We start from the raw sequence: 22265 nt of genomic DNA on the forward strand, positions 1-22265 counted from the left end.
ATTTCTATCAGAGATTATAAACAGGGCTACTGATGTATATGGTCTGCCCTGAGTAGTATTTTATAACTAAAATTTTGAATTAATAGCCGATATTTAAACATTAGAAAACTTTGTATAATTTCTGATTCTCTGAAATTCTGGGCAATACTGGGCTCATTCCTACATGGCAATTACTGTCTCAACTTGGATACTGACTGCTCCCTTTCTGTTGGGGTAAGCATTCTGTCACTGGCCACAGTCTCCTTCTCTCCTTGTGTCTCAAAAACGTGGAGTCTAAGTGTTAGTTCCCTTTTTTAACATTGCCATATTATCTACTACATTCATCCATTGATTTTACCTGCCTCATTCTTGAAGGCATGTAAGACAGACCCCCTAATCTGGAGAGAGATGTAGAGAAGTAAGTAGGTAATAAATTCTGGACCCATTCACAGTATTATAAGGTAAGTCCAGGTGTTAGGAGAACACAGTGGAGGACCACCCAGTCCAGACTTGGGTCAGGGAAGGTTCTCCAGGACATTAGTGCTGTCCACTATAAGAGTTGAAGGCTAAGTTAACATCTTCAGTTAGCATCCTGTTAAGAGTTTATTGAAACCATGCTAATTAGAAAGATTATGAAATATTTGGTTACTAAAAATAAATGGGAGCATAAAAAATTCATCTTAATGATTATTCTAATTTGGGAGTATCAATGTTCTCTAGTTCCTTGAAATGAGGATTAAGTATTAAAAAGTATTTAAAAGTTGCTATGAACTGGAAGAATCACATTAGCCATTTTGTGAATCTTAAGAACAAAATAAAGTTTAATTGTAATTTTCATGATAATCCAAAGGCATATATAACAATAACCGTTTTATATGTATAAAAATAATATCAAGAAAGGCAAGAAAAAGCAAGCTAATTCCTTTAGATTAAAAGAGATTACAGAGACAAGAAAAGTAAAAATGGATTATTCTCGATTGACCCTAAACTAGAAAAGAGTAAAAAGCTACATATGACACTATTGAGACAACCGGCCAAATCTAAATTTGAACTATAGATTAGATAATAGTATCTTATCAGTGTTAAATTTTCTGATTTTGATCATTGTATTGTGAGTATGTTGGTAAATTTCCCTTTTCTCAGGAAATAAAGATTGAAGTATTTAGTAACAACGAGGCAATGTTGCATATAATTTAATTTCAAAGGGTTCAGGAAAAAATAGTATAATAATGGAGATGAGACAACCTGAATAAGGTGTATGTAGGAGTTTCTTATACTATCCTGGCAAGTTTTAAAATAACATTAAATAGAAGCCAAAATAACATTAAATGGAACCCTAGATGAATTATATACCTGTTGCAGTACATCAGGGAAGAAATCATTAGAACTATATTTAACACAATAGTGGTGTGAACAGCCATTTTATATTGCTTCTGCATTTAAAGTGGGATGGCAATTTAAATTTGTTTTTACCTTTTGTTAGGGAATAAGTAGAGCATACATCCTATTATAGCCTTTCAGGAATTATTGACTACCATTTATCCTAAGATTCTAAATGTGTTTAAACTTGCTACAAAAACCTTGTAGTTCATATATCTTTCTGTACAATATAAGAAAACAGAAGAAACAGAGGAAATGGAACTCTAAAAACTGAAATTTAGAGTTCACAAACAGAGGTGGGAGAAATATATGAACTCTCATAAAGACTGTAGCCCTAACTCATTCAGAACCTATTTGTGCAGTCATGCCATGGTAAATCTTAGGGAAATGAACTAATATGGAAAAAATCTCCCAGACAGTCAGATTCAGAATTCATGGGTTCGCATTCTGCCCCAACTCTCCACCACCAGCTTCCTATTCATCCGCGCTCTTCTCCTTTCATGTTCTGCCATTCAGCAGAAAAACCAGCATCAGACAGACACTCTTTTCTACACCCAAACTCATGCTCTATTCCCATTTTGCAGAGTGATTAGGAGATATTAGAGGCTGTATAGCACTGAACCGATGCTTCCTCTCAGAAGGAATCAGAAAAGTCAACTAGGCTTTGATAGGGTGTGAAGACAGGACAAGCATTGGAGTATTTGCACTCTGACTCAGGAACATGTGAGTCTGAATCATGGGAAAGTATTGCTCTTTTCCCCTAGAGCGATGAAGTCCCTAAAGGCTGGGAAAGGGATATAGTGCAAAGTGATCCTGACGTGAGCAAATAGCTTCCCCCTCATTCCTACACATTCAAAATTGAAATATACCACAGACTCACATGAAATGGAGAAAGAACAAAATATGCAATATAACAAGGAAAGTCAGAAAGTATGAGCCAACTGTACTTGATTTTAGTCATTATTATAACAGATACCTAGCTTTAGTTTCCTTTTCTTTAAAATAAAACCTAATATGCAACTCAACTAGATCATTTAATGGCTAAAGAAATAATGAATATGAAACCTAGTGTGATATTTAGCTCATAATAAACACAGAGCAAGTAGAACTTTATAATTAGAGAATGAATGAATTACACATATTGAATTTATATATTATATAACCTTATATTTATGACAATCTGGAAGATCTATCCCAACTTAGAGTACCTCAGTTTTTCTAATCTACTTTTCTGCTTATTTTCTGATCAAATGCTGAGATTAGGTTGAAGCCTGAGACTGATGTAACAAAATAAACAACTGAAACAAAAGAAGAGAAATAAAAGAAGGAAAGTAAAGGGAACTCTAGAGAAATCTTTTATTAAGAAAAACATGCAGCAAAAGAATGCAGCTTCAACGTGCTTCTTTTGTGAATTCCTCACATGCAACCGCATCATTTTCTGCACAGAGACAGCTTGGTCTCCTGATAAGAAGCTCTGGTGAAAACCAGACTGCCAGGTCAGTGAGCCTAACCCTGCAGCCTTGAAGGTAACAGTGTTCACTCATAGGGTTCTTATGAGAATTAAATGAATTAAATATAGAAAGCACTTAAAAGAGTATGTGTCTGCTCAATAAAGAGAAAGAAGCCTATGAGTATTGTAATGTTCTAGTTACTATGAATGTATTTCTATGATTAGTAATTTGCCCCGACCAACCCAAAACCCAAAACCAACTAGCCAAAAGATACACACATCCTTGGTTCTAATATAATATTTATTGGAACATAAATGTACCTTGTAAACTGCCAAGTGCAACGCTGTAAATCCATTTCTTGTCAGTCGAGATGGACGGAGTCCTTTTAACATAAGGGTTCTAATATGAGACTTATTGCCTTAAAAATAAAAAGATAGGTTAAATTGTTGAGAGGATAGACTAAGTGATTTTAAAATCTCTCTGACTTAATGATAAGTGTCAAAGTGAGGTATAAAATCCCAGATTGCTGTTCTGCCCTCCATTTTTTAAGTTTTCTATAAATCGACAGGCTTACTAAGTAGTGAACATTTCTATCATACTTATAAAACTTTGTATCAATGTTGTGCATTTTAATGAATTTGTATTACATGTTTAAATTCAGTGCCCTCATCGTCAGATGGTTTTAAAACAAAAACATGAAAAAAATTCATCTAAACAGACAGCTAGGGAAAAGGATTAGATAAAATTCTAGTTGTACAGGATTCCTCGGAACATCGTTAGCAGTAGAGCTAATATAGGTCAGAGTGATCTGGGAGAAAATGACCAAGGGTGGGAAGGCAGTTTAAATTTGGCAGGAAGATCTTTTAGGTACAGTCTGATTAATTTGTCTGACAGGAATGGTTAAGAGAGCTGATGACAGTCAATACTTACACATCAGTGTTCTATTTAAAAAGCTGAGTTCAATGAATACTAGCGTGAAGTAACGGAAACAAATATTAACTATTAACTCATTAAGTAAATATGTTTATTGGGTACCTAACTATATGCCAGGCACCATCCTGTGTGTTTGGGATACATTAGTGAACAAAACAGAAAAAACATAAGCCAAGTTAAACTCTTCATCTTCCCTTTGATCAATCTTTTCTTTGGGATAGTATCCTTGGCATGTACAACATGACCTTCCTATCTTCCTGCAGTCTGTGAAGCAATTGCTTGGTGATATTTTGGGGGATGCTTTAAGTGCTTCTGAATTGAACAGAATCCCTCACTAATGTGCCCAACTCTGCAAAATGCTTTCCGGATTTCCCAGCCAGCCAAGTGGCTTGGTTCAGGGTAAAAGCACAATGAAACTTAAACTTAGACCGAAATCAATAGAAATACCTGCCTGGTAGTTACTGCTTCAGCTAAAGCTTATCAGAGTTGCAGGAGCAAAACAAAAGAGAAAATTGAGTATTAATAGGATTCTTTTGTAGACTGTTAAGCAGCTCAAATCACTGACGCTATATATATATATATATATATATATATATATATACATACATATATATGTTTATGTATATATTTGTGTACTTATCGGTATATATACATAAATATATGTGTTTATATGTATATATACATATGTGTATTTATATGTATATACACATGTATGAAAATGTAAAACTAGTTTATAACATATTGAGTTTCAAGTACTCACCTCCACAAATGCAACATAAATGAAGAAGAGACAGTCCATTTTCTGTGCGGTAATTTAAATTGACTTTACTGAAGGCATCATCAGAGCTGAAAAAAATTCATAGATAATAACAAATTTCATCTTTTAGTGTATTATTTTTCACTCGAAAAATTATGAAAGGGAATCGTGTTATTATAAATTCAGATATGCATGTTTACTATGTTTGTTGTATACCTAGAAAATGTATGATGAATGTGGAAACATGAAGAATAATTAAAATCAAGAGAAAATAATAGTGAAACTTTGAGAGACCATGTTTAAATCAGAGACTTTCATGCACAGTTCTCTGTTCTATATAAAATTTGAATGGATCAGGGCACCTAGATGAATAAAAATTTTTGTATATAGAGAAAGCCTAGATATTTGAAAGCAAATGTATTTCTTTCACACTCCAAATTTCATACCATAGTTATGGAAAATTCAACAAATTCACTCAAAAAAAAAAAAAAGGAAAAAGGCAGTAGAGATTTGCCAAAGAAATACAGTCCCAATGTATTACAAATTTTGCCTGGAGCAAAGGTGCCTTACGCTCCGACTGGGTCAGATTGCACAGATACAGAAGGCCCAAACTCTGGTAGTGCAGTACGGTGGAGTCTCGGGTGAAGAGTAGTGTTAGTGGTTTAATTAATGGAATCCTCGCCTTCCTTTGAACAAAGACCACTGCTGTGGAAGGGCCCTGGAGAGCCATGGGTAGCCTTTGAAAAAGAATGTAAAGCTAAAATTATTGACCTCTTGAGGTCGTTGGTACTCCCAGGAAATTTTTCAGTAGAAATGGGATCACATTCTTGGCCTCCCAGGTCAATTTCAAGCTGCCTCCTGCCTATTTAAATCTCTAGAAGCTTTAGTGAGATGGTATAGTCTTTGGTAAGTGAGACTTCCCTGTCATTCGTTAGATACTTATACTTAAAAGGTACTGTAAATTCAGAATATTGTCATTAATACATCCAGCTCAGATATTCAAAAGCTATTGCAAAAAACAAAGGGTGTTATTCTCCAGGGCGCTACTAAAAAGAGTCTCTAAATCTTGGGACATTGAAGGATCTCAGTGAAATGCTTTAATTAGCAATGGTAAGGCCAGTGGTTGTTTTCATAAATTTGCAGATATTCCAGAAATTCCCCACCCTCCTAACTTTTTGCTTTCCGTGTTTAACTTCCCAGCAGCAATCCACAGACGTACTTTTGACAAATCTACCTCATATTGACTAGCACCTCAACTCGTTTTAGAATGCCATTTGTAGAAGTGAAATGAACTCCAATGGGCCCCTTTTACAAACATTGTAATGTACTATAGCAAGGAGCCCAGAATTTCATGGGAAAAAAGTTAACAATTGAATTCATTTCTGTCTGCACTTTCCCCCAGCTCAGTGGATAGTGCAAAAAAAAAAATTACTCCTGATGAAGATACCACTATTTTAAACGTCTACCTAAAATGAGGCTAACTAAAAATAAATTTTATGGGTGCAGTAACATTACAAAATAATATGATTCTTGGAAATGTGTGGCCTTTTCTGAGCCTGAGCTTTGACCTCTCAAAACCAATCCTATTATAGACGTCTTGGAGAAATTACTCAAAGTGGATAGCACTGAACAAAGAGCACCCAATGGCCCACACTTGGAAATGCGTTTACAAAGCTCTTCTAAACGGTTATGATTTCAGACAGCACAGGTTTTCTGAAAAGGTGAACCTGGCTTTTAAAGCTGGGTGGATTGAATTTTTCTCTTAAAGTGTGTAGGACACCAGAGTTCGTAAATAAAAAAGTCAAATAACAACCACCACCTGTGAATAGCAACCGACAATGTTGATTGGCAAGGATTCAGATGCTCTAACCCGCTCTGTGTTTTTCTTCCTGGGCCCTTCCATTATCCAGCAAATGAAACGCACAACAAGGTCATGAGACAGAAAACAAAGTGTTGGTGTGGGGAAAGACAGGGAAGGCTTCTGTTAAATAAAGAACTCTATGAACTTCCGCCTGAGAGAAAAACAGGGAAGGAGCCACTTTCTTTTAACTAACGATAATGAACTTAACACTGAAAAAAGAAAACGCTCGGGAGCTCCTCTGTAGCAGTGGATCCTTGAGAAAATTCATTTGTTAATGTGTGCCTCTACTATTATATAGCAATGTCTGCCCTGTTTTCATGTTTTAAAAGTAGAAAAGTCATTTCAGCAGTGTAGATAATTCTTAAAAGGTTGGTCCTTATATTTACGCCAGAATTAAAATCTTATCCTGTTTTGTCTTTTAAGTTTTTTTTTTCTTTCTCCAATTTGAGCAACTTATTTAACCCTTCAGGCCTTGATTTCTTCATTTATAAAATTATTGAACTAATACACATACCATTGTGTTGTCATGAAGAACAAATGAGGTTAAGTACTTGCTGCAGAAGCTGGCAAATGATTGTTGCTCATAACTAGTTACTTTGTCATTATTATTATTACCATTATCAAGTTCACTGGGATTCAAAAATTTTAGCACAATTTTCAAACCAAGTTTGACCTTCTTTGACCTCACATTTGATGATCTACAACATTTCTGTGTTTTTACAACCAATTCTGTAGACATAAGTATTTTACGCTCACAGTAACTGCCTGTCAGACTTCTAGAAAATATCTGACCTTGTCTTCACTTTTTACAAATGGCCAAGTTTAGCTCACAGTCTCACGTGTCTCCAGAGCAGATGTTCCCTGGGTCCCAGCATGGCCCTGCCCCAGCACCTGCATGACAACCAATTTCCTTGGTTGCTGGAAGATTCTGGAGTCGCTCATGTTAGTTTTGCACATATTTTCTGGGGAGTGTTATTTCAATCTATCTTGCACTGCAGAACAAAACCAAAGGTAAATAGAGAGAACATCAGACGAGTGTAACTATCTCGTAGTTTTAGGTAGAGAGGGGGTGGGAGAAAGATGTAATGAGCCCTAGAAGGGGCACAAGTCCTCAGGTGTCCTTTGGCTTCGAGGGGATGGCTGGTCACAATTGTGTATGTCTGGTGTCGGCCAGCCGCTCTGCCCTGTGCTGAAGTGGGGCTGCAGTGGCCTGAGGTGCCGAGTGTCAAATGTCCTGTGAACCCTGTTATGTGTTCTTCCCAGGTGTGCTTCATTCCCCACTGTCTGTTTGATAGTCTAGGATATTTATTTTAAGAAAACAAAAATAAACAGTAATAAAGTAATTGACTTGCTTTTTATTACAAAAAATAAAAAATAAAAAAATGGCCAAGTCCACTGTTGTGACACCTAGCACTTACCAGTGATCAGAGCAACTAGTAGAGTCACAGTGTTTTAGTACAAGTCCAGCAATATCATGCAATAGGGAGACCATTTTCAATACTGGAGACATCCAAAGAACAATAAATGTAAATGGAAAAAAAGGTTGTGCTAAAATTCATTTTATTGACAAGGTAGACTCAACACATTATCTAACGTTGCTAATGCAATCTGTCAGTTTGGTCAATACCTACTGCAAACCAACTGTGTGCTTCACTTAGGTTCTTAGTACTCCCTTCAGATTGTTTTCAATAGTCTACTTGATATTCTACTTGATATAAACGACTCACTAATTCTTGCATCTTTTTAGTGCATCAATGCTTAAAATATATATACTAGCTGGACCCGTGCAACTGACTTTAGCATCAGTACTGATCCTCTGGTGCCCTGATCAGCTTTGCAATAAAGGTAAACACTAAATAAACAGAAAGTATAAGATGCTCACATCCATTGCTTTATTTTATTTTTCTTAAAAAGGATAATCCCAGGTGAATATCTGTTGTTTACATTAAAAAATTGAAAGCATGAATTATATTCATGAATTTTTCTTGAATACTTGTTCCTTAGTTCACTGAATCTTAAACTACACTTGACCAGTCTTAAGTGACTCAGTATAATACAGCCCTAAAGAGCTCCTTGCCCAAAATTGAGCTGTTGCCAGTTGCTTTTGTTCTCTTCTTGAGTTCTGTGCTCCTTGAATTCATGCAACTCCAATTAATGCCAACAAAATGAACCAACAGAGAATAAACTTCCACAATATCTGGCAGTCGAATGCAATTTTCATAGTACAATTTTTATCTTAACTTTAATAACTGGGATGTAATTTTTAAAAAGAAATTTACTTTGGAGCTAGACTTGAATCCTAATTCTCACTTCCCATTAACTTCTACTCAAATGTTTCTGTTTTGATACATGCAATTAAAATATTCAGATTTTAAAGCAATCATTCCTGGGAGAGATATTTCATTTTCTTCTCTTTTGTCTCTTCTAAAGCAACTGTGTATGTCAACTTCCCTCCAAATTGAGCATCACTTATGTATTCTAATACCTTACACTCAATTTATTTTTTAATTTCCCTTTATATTTCTTCCTTTCCTACCATGCTGTAGTGTAACTTAACAAATCCTAATGAGTTCATAGTGCTTGCTGGGGCATAAATGAAGTTCCTAATTAAAAGGAAGCTACTATTATGAATACATTTCTAATTCTGTCCTTAATCATTAAAAATGGTAGTTCTGTACCCAAAGGTTACTTTCTTTTTTGTATCATAATGAACTCTTTTCTTAGCCTTTACCTTTTATCCAGAAAAGTATGCAGTTTTGTGATCCAATTAAACTTCTTTCTCATGACCTCATCTTTTCAATACAATGTCTGACATGATCACAAGTGGAAACTTATTAAAATATAACATTGGAAAAGTTGGCCCAAAATAATACATTACTGTCCAAAATATTCAGATAGGTGGGCACGTTTTTAAAATCAATTCATTGGCTGAAACTTAAGGAAAGGCCAAGACGGTAAAAAGAAGGTAAACATTTGTTATAGATCATCCAGTTCCCAAATCAATAATTTAAGTTTTAAATGCCTGGTTGTACGTTTTTATGTAGTTCTTTGTGGTTCCTGCTGACTGCCCACCCCCAAAACAATAGAAACAGAAAGATGGTCAGTAAAGGAGAGTTAGTGAGGCAGCGAGAGAGATAGAGAGAGATAGAGAGAGATAGAGAGAGATTGAAATCAAGCTGTCTCATAAGGTTTTTACAAGATATTCCTGTAAAACTTCACTTATAACTAATTTTACTTAGACAAAGAAGAAAAGAGTTTGAAAGGTAGGCAGGCTTGGGGCAAAATGAATTAATTACTTTTGGTTTGAGTTCTTTTTGTTGTTTGTGTTTTGTTTAGGTGCAAATTAGCGTAATCCAATAACCAAACATGCCGAATAATACTTTTACTCTATTTTAATTTTAAAAGATGAAATGTCCCCCCCTCAATATTCTGTTTAGCACATTGATAGGGAATTTCACTCATCTTAGATAAGGTCAGCCTGCAATATTTGTGGAGTTATTCATTTTATAATAGCTAAACTTCATCATTGGTTATATTTCTGAAAAAGTAGATCTCAGGAACATGTTCAATTTGGAGAATCAGTATCATGGGTTGTGGCTAGGCCTAGAAGAACTTTTCAGGGAGAAAATTAGAAAAAAGTTATATCTTGGAAAACCTCCATTTTTTTCTCTTTTTAAAATTTTCCCCCTAAATATTGCAATTGCTCTTCCATAAAAGAGAGCATTTTCTGACTATTTTGTTCATTTATTAAGCATAATCAATTTCAAAGTAAGATATAAGATATTATTATTGGCCAAGTTGATTAAAATGAGAAAAATAGGTTTTTTTATTATGTTGACAAACTATGACCTTGGAAAATTATAACTTCTCTGGAATATCATCATAAAGGTTCAAATTTCATATTACAGATCAAACAAATAAAAAGTAAGCTTGACAATGAAATTGGCAAAACATAGTTCTAAAATTTCTAATACCTTAAAAGCATATTATTAAATTAAAATAATTTAATTGGAAACCTTCGAAAAGTTGCTTGGGAAAAATCATCACGTCAGTTTTTTACAAAGGTCCTGGAAGGGTGCATGTGCCTCCAGGAGGTCAGTGATGGGGGAAGCTGGGAGAGAAATATGGTCTTCTCCTCCCACCCCTGGGGACAGGGATAGTACACGGGGTGTAGGAAAACTGTGGAGCAGCCTGGGGAAAATGAAAAATTTTCAAAGATAATTCCGAAACCTTTCTCTTTACCATTCTCAGGTTGAGAACCAGGATTGTGGAATGCAGACCTCACGGGTTAAGTTCCTCCCGTTGGGTGCAATCCCAGCACAACCCTGCCAGCTGTGCAGGCTGGTCAAAGCGGGCTTCCTTTTATTTTCTGTAATACAATGGCCATTGCAATATCTACGGGGTTGTTAATGTAACCAAGAATGATTAGTTTTTAATGAACATTTCTCCGTAGTGACCATGATCCAGTCACTGTGCTAAACCACTTTAGTGTGCAAGTAGTATTGTACACCAAACAGTTTATTCTTATACTGTTATTTACTTATTAATTATTGTATTATTTATATTATTATTAACCTACTTTTACCCATCACTGCATACATTTGGGATTGTGCGAGTTAGTACATATTAAAATACCTTGTAGCATGCCTAGCGTACGGCAGGCACTAAGTTGTTAGCCATTTGTTTTCCTTTCAAATAGGTATCACAAATACATAAAAATATAAATAAGTTAAACAAGGTAAAGAGGCTATCTGTAGTGAACATACATACTAGTATTTAGACCTGTAAAGGCGTAACAACAGCGTCGTGAATTACGTGCTGTTATGTGGTTTACACCGAAAGATCTGAGAGAGCACAGAGGAAGGAATAATCAGAGGATGGTACACTGATGTCCACTTCTGCCCTCCCTCCTGCCTCTCTTCTTCTTCGTCGCTTCCTGTCACCTGTCCCTTAGCTCAACAGGTGTCCAAAGTTATGAGTGAATGCAATGTTATTGTGGAAGGCGAGAAACACTTCATTCCCATTCCTTTTCTGTCTCATACCAAGCTCTCATTCCAAAGGTGCATAAACAAGCTAATTTAATGGTTTAGTTCTTTTTTGTTTTTCTATGTTTAGTGCTGTATCACTCTGTACTATATCGTGAGTGAGAGCTACCGCAAGAGATTGTGTGTTTGAGCTGACGGAAAGAAGCCTTGGTACACTATGGTATGAACATTCTCTTCTAATGAATGGAAGGAATAGCTACCATAAATGTAATAAAGAAACTTGTCAGCAATTGGACACAAAACAAAACAAAAACTTTCCCCTCCCCTGAAACACACCCATGTTTAAGTAACTGTTGTCAGGTCAGTGATGCTCCACCTGATAACAGTTACTTTACTGTTAAAAACTTCTTTTAGGGGATCTCACACAGTTTTTCTGCAATCTGCCTGTTTAGAGAAAGCCTGATGTCAGGCAGCATAACACAATTGTTCATCACAGAAGTACTCCTTACATAATGTAAGGCACGAATAAAGATGAGGGAGAAAAGATTCTAACATACATTTGACACCTAAAATGTCCTAGATACTCATTTAAATATGATTTCATACAATTGTCTATTTTATTTTTCCAACTACTCTTAAAATTATTATGTGTGAGTCAGTGCGGGACACAATTTATATTCTCAGTACTCCTTTCTTTTCTTTCCTTGTCATCCATCATTTTATTCTAGAGAAAAGAAAATTCTGTGGAATTTGCCCTGGGCACGACAGACTTTCTTTCCCAGATGATCCTATCTGCCTTGATGAGATCAGACAAAACACAGTGCTCTGCTTTTTTGTTTGTTTGTTTGTTTGTTTGCTCCATTAACTCTCTGAAGATCACACCAGTTGCCAGCTTTCTGTTCTCGTGGTCTTCATCCCTTCACTGATATCACCTCAGGCAGAGTTTTCAGCGTAACTCACATATCTCTCTTAAAGCACAGTTATCAAACTTGAGCCAAAGTACATTTTTAGCATATGAAAGTATTACCTGGGGAGCTTGTTAAAAATTCAGGTTTCTAGAAGTCATTCCCCAAAGATTCTGATTCATTTGATTGGGGTGAACTCATGGAATCTAAACTTTTAGCAAGCACTGGCCGCTACTCTACTGGAGGAGGTGCTTAGCCTGGAGAAACAATGGTTCTAGGCTCTGGTAACGCTCTGCTTAGCTTCACACGACCACTTCCGGCTAACCGAGCGTTTCCGTAGCTTCCTTTGCGGCTTTAGCACCGGGCTACAGTCTTCCTCTCCACTACGTGCCCTATCATTACTCTCAGGGAATTTGACATGCATTTTGAGGAGACTTCTAATACTCTAGTCTGAAAACTCATTAAATCCCTCCTGATCACAATATTTAAAATGTATATTTCAGATTTTTGCATCATCTTGAAGTGTTCTAACATTTTACATTTTTACTTTTGAAAACACCCTCACCATATAAAAACATTTTTCCTAACTTTCTTTTCTCCTAACTTTTAATAAATTGTTACTCCCACTCTATAATAAAGTCTTCAGTCTTTCAAACTGCCCTATTTATCCAATCAATCACTGTAATAGAAACCTCCAATTATTCAATGCCTATTGTGTGTTAGGCCCTGTACTCAGCATTTAATTGATATCATTTTATAGCTACCCTGTGAGATTATTAACCTCCTTTTACAAATGCAAATAAGGTTCAGGAGATTCAGTAAAATATCCAAGAATACAAAGTTTGTGAATAGAAGAAACTACCCTGGCTGGTGTAGCTCAGTGGACTGAGTGCTGGCCTGCGAACAAAAGGGTTTCCCGTTCGATTCCCAGTTAGGGTCCATGCCTGAGCGGCAGGTCCCCAGTAGGGGGCGTGTGAGAGGCAACCACACATTGATGTTTCTCTCCCTCTCTTTCTCCTTCCCTTCCCTCTCTCTAAAAATAAATAAATAAAGCCTTTTTTTAAAAAGAAGAAACTAGATTTAAAACAGATTGCATGACTGCAAAAAACCCTTATACTGACTGACATAGCATTTTTACTCAACTTACATAAAATGGTCAAGACATTCATTTTCCTCGCCTCTTCTTGACTTTCCATGGTACACACCTATCTTGCCTATCTATTTTTACTTAAGTATACCATTTATCTGGAAGGCTTTCCAAAATCAGTGAATAAATCAAGAATCTAAAACTTTCTTTTTAATATTTGAAATTCATCTTGTTTTTTTCTTCTACTTGGTACTCTTCATAGACTGACTTCTGTGAACTATCTATATATGTGTTTCCCCTGAACCAGAGTTTCAGGGGAAACTGGAGCAAGAAGCAGGTGCTTGAGTAAGAAAAGCTCTCCCATGGCACAGGTGGCAAACACAAGGCCCGTGGGCTGGGCCCTCCGCCTTCTTTCTACTCAGCAGCAGTGCCGAGCTCCTTGCCCGTAGTTAAGAAGTAGTTACATTTATACAGTCCTAAAATTACGTCCTGTGCTTTGAAGGCAACCGTGAGGCTGATGTGGCCCCAGTGAAAGTGAGTTTGACACTCCTGTTCTATGTAGTCAGGCAGACCTTGCTACATTTCACCATTCCAGGATTTACTGACCATGCGATCTGAATGGCACACAATGTCTCTAGTCCTTAGTTAATTATCTACCAGAAATATTGTCTCCCGCATATGGTCATGGAAAGGATTAAAAAATGTCTTCTATTTGATGCACCTGGATTAGCACCTTAAATACAGCTGGTACAATACATTCTGAACTATAATCTGCCTGCCACTGATTCTGGCCTCTCACCCCTAATACTAATCAACACAAAGGAGGTCACATCTATCACATCTAGTGAAAATGTAGGAAAAGTCAGTTTTACTGGGAGCTGTAGAAACAGCTTCTTGTAAATGTGGTGCAAGAAAAAAACCTTCATCTCAAGCCCATTGCTTAATCCTTAAGGAAATATATTTTGTTTTAAATTAGACTTGATATATTTGCACAATATTTCCTTAATTAAAATAAATACATAAAGTTTTGACTTTACAAATTTGTGAAATATCTCTTCAATGTAATCACACTTAATTTAGAAGATTTATTTGAGTTAGTAAGAGCTGGAGGGTTTATGATTAAGTTCTATATTCATATCCTTTTCCAACAAAATTAGTATGTATATATAAATCTGTTATACCAAAGTGCTGGTCACATCTTTACAAGAAATCTAAATGTTTCCCCATAACTGAGTGTGTGATGCTAATTGCAGAAGTCAACCCAACTCAGAGTATCTCAACATGAGTGTCAATGCTGAGTTAATAATTTTGGGCCAAATAACAGGAGAATCAGCTATTTCTCAAACCATAAAATTGGAGGCCTTATTAACACACTGACAAATTTCTTCTAAACTATATTATACATGGAAAATTTTATTTTCTAGTTATGTCAGTTTTGTATGTTTACCTTATCTGAAATTTCTTTTTAAAAATATATCATCATTGCTTTATAATTGTTTTCCAAAAAAATAGAGGGAGTTCTTGGTTACGATTACATTACGTGAATAACACAGCTGTAAGTAGTGAACACGTCTCACTGGCCACATGGAACTTCTTCTCAGTCAGGCAGCTAACCTAAACTAACCCCCAAAATATACCTAGTTTCTCAAAGCCAGATTCAATTTCTCCAAAAGGTTGCTTGTGTATATCAGGGTCCTGCCCCTCTTTTCTGAACATTTTTATGCCTTCCAAGGTTGTGGCACTATGGTAGATTATTTTTCTCTTGTTATCGTGGAACAAAACCCACTGACAGCCTGGAGCCAATATAACTCATTGTTATATGATTTTTCAGGGACAGAATAATACTCGGTTCCATTAAAGGACAGCCTTTCAATGTCAGGAGTCCAGAGGGTTTGTTAAAATTGGACTTAGCCTGGTAGTCCAAAGGAAACAATGTGGCCAATATCCTACCACTATTTGGGAAGAGACATTGTGTTGCTTGTTGCTGGAATGGTTTATAAGGATGATCTAATTCCAGAGAAGATTATTTGCTTCAGCAACAGCGTTCAAAAACTAGAGTTCAATTGTTCTTCTTTTTTAAATTTTAGTAATGGAAGTGTAAAAGTTACGTTTTCAGGATACAATCTATTTATATTTTTAGGGATATAAGAATGGTCAAGAGTGGGTAACTTTATATTCTAAGATTTAGAACATGACTGAATAATGTTGTATTTTTAAATACATAAAGATATATGTAAAACAAAATAAATAATGCAGATACTTATGCAAATAAATAATATCTTTACCCAAATATGTGCTTTAATTCTGTAAGTTCTTTTTCTTTGATCTGAAGGTCATCTTCTAATCTTTCTATTATGATGACATAAGATTCACTGACCTTCTTCTTCCATTCATCTAAAAAGAAATGAAATAGATTTATAGCTGTGTTTTGCAAAATGTAGACACAGATCATAACATAGAAGTAATTAAAACTCTGGTTTTTATGCTAAATTCTACAATGCTTTATTTAAATTACTGTAAGTTTCAAATGAAGATGTTTATATTTAAAATGCAATCATATGGAATTGTAGTAATTAAGAACCCATTTGATATAAGATAATGTAGTTACATAAAATAATATTTTTGACTTATTTGATTTGATTTAATTGCATTTTAATTATAGCAATCTCCAGTTTCTGGAAAAGAGTTTTTAAGTTCTAAATATGAGATACTTAAGATATAACTCTAAAATCCCTATTTCAGCAATATTATAAATTTTTCTACAACATTATACCTAGGAACTAATAATACATTTTTGTAAGAAATTTGTTTTCTTTAAAGATTTTCAAAAAGGTACTTTGAATTCAGTTAATCTTCACAAACACTTTTGTATAATACATTGTTTTATTATCCATTGAAAATTAACAGATATTCTAAGGAAATGTTAATTATTATAACTATTATTGAACCCTGTTACATTTAAGGATATAAAATAATTACCAGTGCAAGTTTGGGTTGGTCTAGATTTATAATTTCCCATTTGTTAGATGATTCTTCTTTTCCCCAGTGCAGTTCCTCACGTCACAAGATTCCAAGTTCAAGTGCAGTGACAGTCCAGTAGAAAATACTTTGATAGTCTGGCTAAAAATAAGCAGACTGCCAAATGGAATGTCATGCAACAATGACAAAGACCAAAACAGTGTGTACTTTCAAGGGTAAAATCATAAAGGAAACAAATCAGCCTGCTGAAAAGAGCTGTATAACAAATAAATAGTGTCTCAATAAAATTATTTGCATCCATAAGTTGATTACCTAACCTTATATATCTTTATGGGCCTTTTCTTAAATAGGTATATCTAGAAACTGGTTCAGTTACATGTAAAGTCTATAAAGAGCTATTGAAACTACCCAGGATCTTCTTTCAGGAACATTTTCTCCTGAGCCAAAGTCATGGCAGGAGGAAAAGAGTGACTGGCAGTAGAATTTACCTCTATACTCGTATATAAACAATGAAAACCTGTATCCTATGGCATGTTACTAGTGGAATGATTATAAGCTCAGGATACAATGAAAATAGAATAAAAAACCCAGAAGGAAAAGTTACATGATTTTTAATACTTCTTTTTTTCAAAGCTTTATTTTTATTGTTGTCACTATTACAGATGTTCCCATCCCCCACCACTTTGCCCACCTCCAACAAGGCTCTGTCCTCCTTTTCTTCTGGCCGTCAACACACTGTTGTCTGTGTCAATGGGCCATGCATATCCATTCTTTGCCTAATGCCCTCACCTTCTTTCATCCAATCCCCCGTCCACCCTCCCCTCTGACAACTGTCTATTCCAAGTATCCATGACTCTGTTTCTGTTTTGTCCATCAGTTTATTTTGTTCATTAAATTTATATACTTCTTTTCTATAATGTAATTTTATCTAGAAAGTATAAATTTTAATCTTGAAATTTATCTTCAGGGACCATAGTTTGAATGTAGTAAGTATAGATTTCATAGCTGCTATAGTTGAGTGTTCAAGTAACTATTTCTTTTTAAAGCAGATGCTTAGATAAATTTGATTCCTCACAAATTTTTCTCAGCAAAGGTAATTTAAGTTCTGGAGGTGGGGCTTCAGTACTGATCAAATATAATGGGGGACCCAAAAGACCCCCAGAATTATCTTCTAGAGGCAGACCCCCTTGTAGTATAGCCTTCCCCAGCTGGGTGAGTGTTCGAGGAACACATCTGAACCAGTGTGCCAGCTGATGTTATTGTGAGAGGCTACGTTGGGCTTCAGTGGATTTTTCTGAAGACTACACGCCATTTGCCCATTTCCTGATGGGTGATTTATGAGTGCCCCTGCCCGCAACTGCATTGGATGTTCAGCAATTTTTTACCAAAAAAAATGGCATGACCCCTGTGCCCTACCCTATTCTTCACCCTATCTCACCCCAAGTAACTTTTTTTTGTTTCTCTGGATAAAAAAAGTCCTCAAAGAGAAGTGATCTGCTGATGTGAAAGAGGTGAAACAGACAAACAAAAAATGGTGGAAGCACTAAAAGGCAACAAAATGGACAAGTTCAAAAACTGGGCTGAGCAGTGGAAAAGCGTCTCAATGGGTATACGGCATCAAGGGCAGAGTGCTCTGAAAGAGACTGAAGTTTAAACATGTAAGAATAAGTACCCTTGTTTATATAAATAAATTCTAGGTTTTTTGATGTTCCCCTGTTAACAATGAGGAGAGAGAGAGAGACCTGAGTCAGGAGGCCTTTTTTCCCTGCCTCAGTTCTTTTCTCGCTGCAAGAGATGCATTAAAGTGAGAGACAAATGTATAGTAGAAACAAGATTATTTGTACACTTGAGTGAAAGTTACAAGCGGGCACTTGGCTAATCTGAGTGCCCCAACTATTGGGGTTTGGGGTTTATGTACCTCAACTGGCTTCTAGAGACACCCCTCCTTCTTCCCTTCTAAATCCTAAGAATAATATACAGCTACAAGGCTTTCTTTCTCAGTTAGTAAAGGTTCTTTGTCTTAGTAAAATTGTTACAGAGGCCCCTTTCTCAGCACGGTCTCAAGGACTCTCCCCTCCCACTGTGTTCTTTGCTTCCATGCCCAGGACACCCAGCCGTCTGAGCTCAGCACTGCTGAGTTGATTGGTGAGACACGTTTTCCTTTTACTTCTAGCCTCCTCTGTTAAGGTCTTTGTTAGATTGTAATGGTGAGGCCCCTTCCTCTATTCCCCCTCTTCCAGCTCATTCCTAGCCACTACCTAACACCCCCTTGCATAGTTGGAGAAGTAGGTGTCTTGACTTCATGGAAATCTCTGACCTCCCCTAGATACAACTCTCCTTATCTTTCCTCATCAGCACATGCTGCCCTGGCTGTGGATGTCTTCTGTACTTTGGGGTTCTGTTTCCTTGGTCTATGCATTCTGTTTTCTTTGCTTGAAGGCCAGATATTATCAGTTGTACCAGCTTTCTTTCAGAACTGTGTGACCCCCATCACCTCAGGTCAGAGTCTTTGTATTCCCCAGGAATTCTGCCCTCAGGACCATTGGACTGGCACCTGACTTTTTAATGCTTTTCTGTCCTGAAGATCATACTAGATAATTTTCTTTTAAAGGCTTGCAATTTCCCAAGGCTGTACCTTGGAAAGTAATTCACAAGCTATCTCTTCCCTCAGATTTCCTTAAAAACAACCCATGGTTGTCAGTCCTTAATCCAGAGTGACGGGGATGAGAGGTGGGACTCTAGGCCCTCCAGACAGCGTCTAAGTGTGTGTATTTTTCTCCGTCTTCCTTTCTTATTTCTCTCTCCACCATCTAAGATCTTCCACTAGTGTATTGTGTACATGCGTGTATCACCTCTGTCAATGAAGGAAAATCTAACTCATACCACTTTGCATTGTTTCTTCAAATTTCCTGTTTGGGACATGACATAAAAATTGCTACACAATTTTAAAAAACTTTTCCTTTTGATTTTCAATTTTTTGTTTCCTCCCAAAGGTTATCTTTTAAAAATGAAAGCTTTAGTTGTCAAAGCTACTTATTTCTGCTATGAGTTTGAAAATCCAATCGGCATCTCAATTGAGTTTTTCCACACCCTGAGGCAATTATTTTTGCTCAAAAAAGGGAGAACAGTAACATAAAAATGTATGAATGATAATATTAATACCTAAAATGTTAGGTATTAATATTTATAATACCTAATATTAGGTATTAATATTAGGTATTAATATTTACCTAATAATAAATATTAGGTAAACATCATTGAACTCTGTAAAAATTTCCTAGCATTAAAGGCACAAAATCTACAAGCCCATTTTAAGAATGGGGGTTAATCCTGCTGAGTGCCTTTAGCGAGGTGACATGAAGGCTGGAGCAAGTACATGATCTGGGATGACACTCCTGCTTCCCTTTCTAAAGTGATACAGGGTGCAGCCAAGGGGGGGCCCAGAAAAGATTTGGAATGGTGTCCAGAACTCAAGGTGTACAGGAATATTGGAGGAAATATTGAGATGTCCTCACCCCCCCTCCCCCCCAAGGTGTCAGTTGGGGGAAGGGATGAATGGAGCAGGGCCATTGAGAGCTGTTTTGCATAGCAACAGTTTTGCAGCTGACCTCTGGAATGGTCATTTAACATATCTATAACCTTTAACTGGTTTCATAGATATGTTAAATAGCTGTGGCCAAGTTTTGGGCCAGGGAGAAGTGAGCAGGGACCCAGGCGAGGATTGGGAGCTACTTCTCGGAGAGAGTGCCTGCTTGAGAGCCATGTGGCTTTAGCAGAAGTGAGGAGCTAACCAGGCTGGAATTGGGGCTGCTTCTCGGAGAGAGTGCCTGCGAGAGAGCCATGTGGCTTTAGCAGAGTGAGGACCCCCTCTTGGCCAGGTGAGGGGGAGAGCTACGCTGTTTTGGAAAGATGTAGACCCCTGTAGCCATTAGGAGGGAGAGCCATGCAGTTTCAGCAGAGTGCAGACCCCCTCTTGGCCAGGTGGAAGAGAAAACCACGCAACTTTGCCAGAATGGAGATCCCTGCGGCCAGGTGAAGAAGAAAGACGCGGCTTTGATAGAAGAGGCCCACACGGCTTTGGCGTGCTCCCTTTGGCTGAGTAGCCTGGAAAGCAGGAGAGACTTTGACTAGAACTTGGTACAAAGAACTCTTGCCAGTGGAAGGTGCCGCATGACTTTGGATTACTTGGAGATCCTGCCTGGACAGGCAGGCGACACAGCTCACGTGCCAGCGGCCTGGGAGAAAAACGGACGTGTGCTCTTTTCCTGATTTACGGTACCCGGAGTTGGGACAGTGGGAGAAGGGAGCGCTGTGTGTGTGTGTGTAGGTGTATATCCTTAAAGACTTTAATATTTTAAGGAAGGCATTAGGCCTAAATAGCATTAAATAAACATTTTGTTTCCTTTTCACAAATCTCTGGCATTGAGAGATGTATTTCCAATTGGCGGCGGACAGAAGGACCTTAAGATTTTAGTGTATCGTCCTTGGGAGGGGGTCCCTGTTTTCTGCAGCAGTTTTTGGCATCCCTCGGTGGGCCAAGTATTGCCCCCCCCTCGGACCCTTTGTTCGGTAACAAAAGGATGCTGGAGAGAAGCCATGTGGAAGCAGGAAATGTTATCCCCAATACTCAGCACATTTCTGGAAAAATCACTTCTCTCTGTCCTAGGTTGGCCATATGCTCGAAACTGAATTCTACTCATCCCAGTTCTGAGACTTCCAGAAGTGTGGAAGACATTTTAATTCATATATTACCAAAAGCACAAAAGTAGGTGTCTTCCCAAACTTTGGATGAAGCCAAGGTTCCTGTTTATTTACACAGTGTGCTGCTACCTAAATGAACTTTGTAAATAAACAGAAACCTTGGCTCCATCCTCAGAAATTCTGATTGAAAAGACCAGGAGTAGGGCCCAGGAATCTGAATTTTAACAGACACTAACGATTCTAATGTAGAAACTACTTGGGACATGCTTTGAGGGACATTATTTTAAGGTTGCTTAATGTGAGATGCCTACTTACTTGAAGGTTTTTGAGTCTCCAAATCCCCTGTAAGAGAAGAAAGTCCTGGGGTAAAGACAAAAAGAAGATTGTTTCACATTTTTAGAGTTCTATGGGTCAGCAGATGACGGGTTTGTGCATGTACAGTCCCATATTTTAAAGGTGATTCACAAAAAGTGGAAGCAACCAAGGTGCCCTTTCATAGGAGAATGGATAAACAAACAAATTGTAGGTATATCCATACAGTAGAATATTATTCAGCAATAAATAAAATGAAATACCAAACCAAGAAAAGGTATGGAATAATTTTAACTGGATAATGCTAAATGAGCTAAGCCTGTCAGATAAGGCTACATATTACATAATACCAACCATAGAGTATTTTGGAAAAGGCCAAACTATAGGCACAATAAAAAGATCAGTGGTTTCCAGGAGGACAGAAGAAGAGAAGGCGTGAATAGTTGGAACACAGACAATCTTGAGGCTACTAATATTATTCTGCAAGAGACAGTAATGGCAAATTCATGACATTATGCATTTGGAAAAAACTCATAGAACCATAAAACATGAAGACTTTAGTTAATACTAATGTATCAATATCATTTCATCAAGTACCAAACAAATATAAGTGTTAATAATAAGGGAAACTGGAGAGTGTGGGGTGGGGAAAAGAAGGGGTGTGTGGTAACTGTACTTTCTGCTAAAAATTTCCATAAATTTAAAACTGTTTTAATAAAAAGTGTATTAATTTTTAAACCACCAAGGAAAAATATAAAGTGATAAATATGACAAAATAGTATTACTTAACAGAAAAATTTGAATTTTTTAAGGAATATTTGAAGCATAAAAAAGTCTCCTCTAAGGGGCTAAGTACTAGTAAGCATTTTTGTTCTTTTACGCTTGCTTGTTTTTTGTTTTGTTTTTTTTTCATTCAAAATGTCAGGATAGATTTA

At 36.8% G+C, this 22265-nt stretch overlaps 1 protein-coding gene across 1 annotated transcript in view; it reads right to left on the reverse strand.

Annotated features, from left to right (window-relative positions):
- TNNI3K (TNNI3 interacting kinase) overlaps positions 1-16357 on the reverse strand; it is a 283730-nt gene extending 267373 nt beyond the window's left edge. Inside the window, exons 1-4 of the mRNA XM_037042376.1 lie at positions 16318-16357; positions 15624-15732; positions 4504-4589; positions 3131-3228 (exon numbers count right to left, since the gene is read on the reverse strand). Of these exons, the coding sequence (XP_036898271.1) occupies positions 3131-3228; positions 4504-4589; positions 15624-15732; positions 16318-16357 (333 nt within the window). The remainder of the gene's footprint in view (positions 1-3130; positions 3229-4503; positions 4590-15623; positions 15733-16317) is intronic.
- Positions 16358-22265: the final 5908 nt, after the last annotated feature.

The sequence above is a fragment of the Sturnira hondurensis genome, unplaced genomic scaffold (assembly GCF_014824575.4).
Source record: "Sturnira hondurensis isolate 20B ecotype Veracruz unplaced genomic scaffold, ASM1482457v3 Scaffold0000648, whole genome shotgun sequence".
Lineage (NCBI taxonomy): Eukaryota > Metazoa > Chordata > Mammalia > Chiroptera > Phyllostomidae > Sturnira > Sturnira hondurensis.